Here is an 8,113-nt window from a genome sequence, read left to right as displayed (position 1 = left end):
AGATCTGTGAATGTTTGTGGTTCTGAGGTCTGTGAGTGTTTTTTGTTCTGAGGTCTGTGAATGTTTGTGGTTCTGAGATCTGTGAATGTTTGTGGTTCTGAGATCTGTGAATGTTTGTGGTTCTGAGATCTGTGAGTGTTTGTGGTTCTGAGATCTGTGAATGTTTGTGGTTCTGAGATCTGTCTGTTCATCTCTAGCTTTCACATCTTTCATTCCCTTCAGAAGAATTTACTCTCAACTCTCATTTGCACTTTTTTTTGAAGAAAACACACACAAGCATTCCGACTCCCCACAGCGTCACACACACACACACACACACACACACAGAGAGAGAGAGAGAGAGAGAGAGAGAGAGAGAGACACACACACACACACACACACACACACTCCTACCTGAAATCTGCAGTTGAAAGCAAAGACACTGAAAGCCACAGGTCATGACAGTATCCTCTTCAGATGGACCGATGGAAATCCACCAAAAAACAATGACCCAATTTGTAGTGTCTAAATCAAATCATAAACAAAAGACACAAAAAAAGAAAATATATGGGGAGAATGAAAGGTTAGATGTATCTGTCCTCTGACACTCGAAGAACTGGCAAGGGTCTGGATGAAGTGTCGAAGAAAGAGAGAGCGAGAGAATGAGAGAAGAGAGAGACAAGGAGAGGGGAGAGAAAGCGAAATAGTGAAAGAATAGAAAGCAAGAGAGAGAGAGAGAGAGAGATTTGACTCTTGATTCAGCAGTAATCCATGCTGAAAGGTCACCATAGGCCAGAAGGGGAGCTTAGATCATGTCTGTTTACACATCTGTGTGTGACTGCATGTTTGTCCGAGTGTGTGAACACATGTGTGTATGAGTATGTGAGATCATTGTGTGTGTGTGAGGCTGTTTTTAGCCTGATGCACAGTAGCACCAGTATGAACTGATAGAATAGAAAAAAAAATCTCATTGTAACTTATCAACCTGAGGAAGACTTCAAAAGATGATTAAAGTACCAGCTATTTTGATGAAGATGATGATTAAAGCACCAGGTATTGCGATGAAGAACAGAGCAACCTTTAATCTACTATTCAAATTAATAAAAAGCTATACACTCATATCTCCTGTGTGTATTTATGTTTGTTATTTAGTTTGAGTGTGTGTGTCTAAATGTGTGTGTGTGTGTGTTTGTGTGTGGGTGCGTGTGTGTAAGCGTGACATGTCATAACATTGCAATTCGACTGAGATAAGCTAACCCAGTACAAACAAAGAGACACAAAAAGGAAGATGATCTTTTATTAAAAGCTGTGACAGACTTGCTGTGGTGGAGCAAAGACGTGAGAAGGCCCCTTTACATGAAGCTATAGTGACTCAAACACTGCCATTTAGGACTAACACGGCTAAAACGGTATCCACATCCAAAATCACAACTTTTCACATCACTGTACAGTTATTTTATTTTGATTTTTTTCTCTTTTTTTTACTGTCACTGCCAAAAACGCTTTGAGAGAAAAAAACAAGGCACTTTAAGATATCTGACCAAACATCTCTAAACATCATTAGTGTGTATGAAGTCAAGGTTCATTCGCTTATATATTCCTTTTATACCACAGTTATGTGAAGTTAACGGTTGCTCACCTTTGGGTGAACTTACGCCAGACAAACAGATAGCCAGATCATCGGTCTAATAATGATCACTTCCTTTTCTCTGTAGCCCTGTAGCTACTGTGTGCTTCCAATGAAATGGTTTAAATGAGAACACTAGCTACGCTAGCGGCATAGCACATGCTAATCATAATGAGTATTAGCCCAACAAGCTAAATGCTCTATGCCACTGGCTTCTTTTCCCAATAGTGCAGCTTCTAGTCTACAAGAATCCATACATTTTGCCTTAGCTCAGAAACTAACTTAGCTAACGGTGTGGCCGCAGTGCTCACCAATACACAGGGCCATAAACCAGCGGCTAACTGCTTACTTTGAAGTCTCAGGGTGCTAACCGCTTTAGCACATGTTTTACGCCAAACTGCCCCATTCTCAATGGCAAATACTGTACTTGCCTGTCTAATCAGGAGCACATTTACATCGTACATACCAACAACACTCCCCTGTCTGAACACATTAGGGGTGAGAATCACATACTCAACAACATATAACTTTTACAATCTTTATCTTGATAAGGTATAAATATATATAAAAAATCCTTTCCGTTGCATTGTTACTAGTAGTAGTGCGACAAACAATCCAGTGTTTGACATGTTGGCGTGCTTTATTATAGTGTCTGCTTCTGCACCCTCGTGGCGTGGTTGCTATAGCGCCTGTAAATCTCAGGAATCATGTTGCATGACCTCACACATATGGCAAGCCATTTCAGCTGGTAAGTTAATGTTCACTATTGCTTGCATTATGACTACCATAGTTTCTATAGCTTAGTAGTAATTCTATTAAACATTCTTACTAAACCAAACATTCTTACAGTAGAAACAGTATTAATTAAATGACTCTAAACATGCTAGTTCAAGTCATTCTAATAATATTGGAAGTTATTAGGTCATTCAGTATTACGGCACCTCTACTTCATACTTTTTTAGCATATAGAAAACTAACAATACCTCAATGTCAACAAATGTTATAAAACCTCAAAATGGCTTGCCACAGCATATTTTCCTTCTGAAAATTAGAATTATAATTCAGCTTGACCAACACTGAATCTATGAAAGGCCTTGATGTTTCAGAGTAGGTCTCAATAGTGGTGATGGTATCCCTCTGCAGAGATCAGGCTGCAGAAGATCCTGAGAGTGTCCAGTTGAAGTCTCTGATGGTGACCATTTTCCAGACTTCAAAAGCCTGACTGGCTTGCCACGGTGCTTGACCAGTTCTTCTGTGAGTTGGACGGCACGGTATGGTTCTATGTGACCGTAACCATGGACTCCATGACGGCAGCCAGTCGGCTCTCCAGGTCATGAGGAGAGTTGGAACAGACTTGGGGAGGTTCCTTTAGAACCACCCTCTCCGTGGAACAGTCTAGAACTCTGGGCAGGAACTCACTGAGCTTCTCCTGAAGGGAATCTGTGGAGGGGGCAGAGAGGTGAAAGCCTTTAAAGCATGAATACACACACACACACACACGCACAGATACACACACACACACAGATACACAGACATACACACACACACACACACACAGATATACACACAGATACACGCACGCACGTACGTTCGCATACACACACAAAGGCACGTGCACACACACACGCACACATAGACACACACACAAACACACACACACCCTCACCCTTCATGTCCTGTCCAAGGTATCCACACCACACACCCCTGATGTGCTCGATGGCGTCCAGGTCCTCCTGACACACACTGTCTCGGGCCATGAGGTGGACACAGGGAATAACACAGTCGTTCACCATGGCAACAGCGTCCTCCGCCTCCTCTACCTCCTCACTCTTGAAGAGCTTCGCCGCGCGGTCATTCAGCTCCTGTACAGGAGGGAGCGAGGGATGGAGGGAGGAAGGGAGGGAGGGAGGGGGTGGGAGAGAAAGAATGGGGATGAAATAAATGGAGAGGGAGAGAGAGGAAGGGGGGAAAGAGGGAGGGAGAGAGGGAGAGGGGGAGAGGGGGAGAGGGGGAAAGAGGGAGGGAGAGGGGGGAAAGAGGGAGGGAGAGAGGGGGAGAGAGGGAGGGAGAGATGACAAAAGGCAAAAGAATATAAAGAGTAAAACAAAGGAGGAGAGGAGGAGAGGGGAGAGGAGAGGAGAGGAGAGGAGGGGAGGGGAGGAGAGGAGGAGAGGGGAGAGGAGAGGAGAGGAGGAGAGGAGAGGACAGGAGAGGAGAGGAGTGAGAGGAGAGAAGAGGAGAGGAGAGGAGAGGACAGGAGAGGAGTGAGAGGAGAGGAGAGAGGAGGAGATGAGAGGAGAGGAGAGGAGAGAAGAGGAGAGGAGGGGAGAGAAGAGGAAAGGAGAGGAGAGGAGAGAAGAGTTAGAGAGGAGAGGAGAGGAGAGAAGAGAAGAGGAGAGGACAGGACAGGAGAGGAGAGGAGAGGAGAGGAGAGGAGGAGAGAAGAGGAGAGGAGAGGAGGAGAGGAGATGAGAGGGGAGTAGAGGAGAGGAGAAGACAGGAGGAGAGGAGAGGAGAGGGGAGGAGAGAGGAGAGAAGAGGAGAGGAGAGGAGAAGAGAGTAGAGGAGAGGAGAGGAGAGAAGAGGAGAGGAGAGAAGAGGAGAGGAGAGAAGAGTGAGAGAGGAGAGGAGAGAAGAGGAGAGGAGAGGAGAGGAGAGAAGAGAAGAGGAGAGGAGAGGAGAGGGGAGGAGAGGACAGGAGAGGACAGGACAGGAGAGGAGAGGAGTGAGAGGAGAGGAGAGAAGAGAAGAGGAGAGGAGAGGAGAGAAGAGAAGAGAAGAGAAGAGGAGAGGAGAGGAGAGAAGAGAGGAGGGGAGAGGAGAGAAGAGTGAGAGAGGAGAGGAGAGGAGAGGAGAGAAGAGAAGAGAGGAGAGAAGAGTGAGAGAGGAGAGGAGAGGAGAGGAGAGAAGAGAAGAGAAGAGAGGAGAGGAGAGAAGAGGAGAGAAGAGAAGAGAAGAGAAGAGAAGAGAGGAGGGGAGAGGAGAGGAGGAGGAGAGGGGAGGAGAGGGGAGAAGAAAGAAAGGAGGAGAAGAGAAAGGAGAGGAATCAGGGGAGGAATGGGGAAAGGGGAGAGGAGTGCAGAGAGAGAAGAGGAGAGGAATCATAAAAGAGGAGGAGAGGAGCAGAGAGGAGAGGAGCAGAGAGGAGAGGAGAGAGTAGAGGATTCATGAGAGAGGAGCAGAGAGGAGAGGAGAGGAGGTGTTGATTCTCACCATGAGGCATTTCCTCCTGTAGCGTCCAATGAGCGTTTGCTCCACCCCTTTCCTGTCTCCTCCCCTCATCAGCGTGGCATTGTCCTGGTATGCATGCGCCAGGTAGATCAGAGCCTCCCGCAGTCTGAGCACACAAGCACAGATGTAGTCATTTAACACCAGCAGGTCTGGGACCAGCGCACACAAGCAAGCACAGATGTAGTCATTTAACACCAGCAGGTCTGGGACCAGCGCACACAAGCAAGCACAGATGTAGTCATTTAACACCAGCATGGCCAGACAAGCAGAGATGTAGTCATTTAACACCAGCAGGTCTGGGACCCGAACAGACAAGCAGAGATGTAGTCATTTAACACCAGCAGGTCTGGGACCCGAACAGACAAGCAGAGATGTAGTCATTTAACACCAGCAGGTCTGGGACCAGCATGGCCAAGCAGACATGGTAGACAAATAGATATGTAGTCATTTAAAACAGGTCTGGAACCAGCATGGCCAAAGAGTGGCTAGAGTGAAAGTGGCTGAATGAAAACTGTAGAATAGTTTGACTGTGATATACATGTGGAAGAAAATAAATGCAGATAAAGTATGGGAAATACTGACTGTACGGAGGTGTACGTGTAAGATATACTGACGGAACCGTGAGGAAGTGTAGGAACTACCGATAGAACCGTGAGGAAGTGTAAGATATACTGGCGGAACCGTGAGTAAGTGTAAGATATACTGACGGAACTGTGAGGAAGATATACTGACGGAACCGTGAGCAAGTGTAAGATATACTGACAGAACCGTGAGGAAGTGTAATATATACTGATGGAACCATGAGTGAGTGTAAGATATTCTGACGGAACCGTGAGGAAGTGCAAGATATACTGACGGAACCGTGAGGAGGTGTAAGACATACAGACAGATCGGTGGAAACGTGTGTGGTTCTTACTTTCCATTCTGGTACTGTTCCAGGCCTGTGAGCAGGTAGGCAAACACCGTCTTGAACATGCTGTAGTCGTCATGCCACTTCTGCAGAACACACACACACACACACACACACACACACACACACACACACACACACACACACACACACACACACACACACACACACACAGACACACAGTATTATACATTTCTGTCAGGTCCATTAAGTCAAGAACAACACAGGCAATACATTCTTTAGGAAATGTATTGAATATATTACAAATTAAATTTGGCGGTATGGCTCTGTGCAGAGGGGTCCCCAGCAGCAGCATTAGGGGGGACTCACACAGTTTAACACTGAGCGAGCTAAACTATTCCCCCATATATGTTATACACGACAGGGTGGAGCAGGGGAGGAGGTGGGTTGCATAAATGCGAGCAGCAAGCAGTTAGGAATAACTAAAGCAGCTTTAAATAAGGCGCCCTGTTTGGATGTAGCCATTTAGAAGCGAGGGGAGTGCAAGGGGAGTGCGAAGGGAGTTGACAGCTGATCAGCTGACGCCCATAGCGGTTAGCAGCGCCTTGACTACTTGGCCTGCCAGAACTGATGCTGACGCTCAATTTATCACACTCCAGTCAGTATTAAATGTGTTGTGTGGTGTTGATTCTGGTGTTAGTGTTGTTAGTGTTGTTTCTGGTGTTAGTGTTGTGTAGTGTTGTTTCTGGTGTTAGTGTTGTGTTGTGTTGTGTAGTGTTGTTTCTGGTGTTAGTGGTGTGTAGTGTTGCTTCTGGTGTTAGTGTAGTGTTGCTTCTGGTGTTAGTGTTGTGTAGTGTTGCTTCTACTGTTAGTGTTGTGTAGTGTTGATTCTGATGTTTGTGTTGTGTTGTTTCTGGTGTTAGTGTTGTGTAGTGTTGTTTCTGGTGTTACTGTTGTGTAGTGTTGTTTCTGGTGTTAGGGTTATGTAGTGTTGTGTAGTGTTGTTTCTGCTGTTAGTGTTGTGTAGTGTTGCTTCTGGTGTTAGTTGTTTCTGGTGTTAGTGTTGTGTAGTGTTGTTTCTGGTGTTACTGTTGTGTAGTGTTGTTTTCTGGTGTTAGGGTTATGTAGTGTTGTGTAGTGTTGTTTCTGGTGTTGGTGTTGTTAGTGTTGTTTCTGGTGTTAGTGTTGTGTAGTGTTGCTTCTGGTGTTAGTGTTGTGTAGTGTTGTTTCTGGTGTTAGTTGTTTCTGGTGTTAGTGTTTTGTAGTGTTAGTGTTGTGTAGTGTTGTGTAGTGTTGTTTCTGGTGGTAGTGTTGTGTAGTGTTGTGTAGTGTTATTTCTAGTGTTAGTTGTGTCTTGTGTTAGTGCTGTGTAGTGTTGCTGCTGGTGTTGGTGTTGTGTAGTGTTGTTTCTGGTGTTAGTGTTGTGTAGTGTTGTTTCTGGTGTTAGTTGTTTCTGGTGTTGGTGTTGTGTAGTGTTGTTTCTGGTGTTAGTGTTTTGTAGTGTTAGTGTTGTGTAGTGTTGTGTAGTGTTGATTCTGGTGTTAGTTGTTTCTGGTGTTAGTGTTGTGTAGTGTTCTGGTGTTAGTTGTTTCTGGTGTTAGTTGTTTCTGGTGTTAGTGTTGTGTAGTGTTAGTGTTGTGTAGTGTTGTTTCTGGTGTTGGTGTTAGTGTTGATTCTGGTGTTAGTTGTTTCTGTTGTTAGTGTTGTGTAGTGTTGTTTCTGGTGTTAGTGTTGTGTAGTGTTAGTGTTGTGTAGTGTTGTTTCTGGTGTTGGTGTTGTGTAGTGTTGTTTCTGGTGTTAATGTTAGTGTTGTTTCTGGTGTTAGTTGTTTCTGGTGTTAGTGTTTGTTTCTGGTGTTGGTGTGTTATCTGCATGTACCAGGTACTCCTCCATGTCCATGTCCTCTGGTTTGATGAGGCGTATTTTTGGAGCGAGCTTCTCTCATGATGCTCATGGACCTGGAGAGAGATTAGGATGATGAAAGGATAACTCTTTCTCTCCTCTCCTCCTCCTGTCCTCGCCTCTATTCCTCTCCTCCTCCTCCTCTCCTCTCATATTCTGTCTTATCTTCTCCTCCTCTCCTCTCTTCCTCCTCTCTCTCCCCTCATCCTCCTCTCCTCTCCTCTCTCTCCTCTCCTCTCTCATCTTCTCTTTTCCTCCTCCTCCCCTCTAACTCTCCTCTCTCTACTCTCCTCCTCTTCTCCTCTCTCATCTTCTCTTTTCTCCTCCTCCCCTCTAACTCTCCTCTCTCTACTCTCCTCCTCTTCTCCTCTCTCATCTTCTCTTTTTTCCACCTCTCTTCTAACTCTCCTCTACTTTACTCTGCTCCACGTTCCTCTGCTCTCCCCCTCCTCTCCCCTCTTCTCCCCTCCCTCCCTCTCTCACCCCCTGTTCTTTCTCCTCTC

At 45.6% G+C, this 8,113-nt stretch overlaps 1 protein-coding gene across 1 annotated transcript in view; it reads right to left on the bottom strand.

Annotated features, from left to right (window-relative positions):
* Window positions 1-1,260: 1,260 nt before the first annotated feature.
* usp28 (ubiquitin specific peptidase 28) overlaps window positions 1,261-8,113 on the bottom strand; it is a 31,080-nt gene continuing 24,227 nt past the window's right edge. The window contains exons 25-27 of the mRNA XM_042092108.1: window positions 4,820-4,943; window positions 3,273-3,468; window positions 1,261-3,046 (exon numbers count right to left, since the gene is read on the bottom strand). Coding sequence (XP_041948042.1) covers window positions 2,886-3,046; window positions 3,273-3,468; window positions 4,820-4,943 — 481 coding nt within the window. The 3' untranslated portion in view covers window positions 1,261-2,885. The remainder of the gene's footprint in view (window positions 3,047-3,272; window positions 3,469-4,819; window positions 4,944-8,113) is intronic.

This window comes from Alosa sapidissima, chromosome 5 (assembly GCF_018492685.1).
Source record: "Alosa sapidissima isolate fAloSap1 chromosome 5, fAloSap1.pri, whole genome shotgun sequence".
NCBI lineage: Eukaryota > Metazoa > Chordata > Actinopteri > Clupeiformes > Clupeidae > Alosa > Alosa sapidissima.
This window is presented reverse-complemented; position numbering and strand designations above follow the sequence as displayed.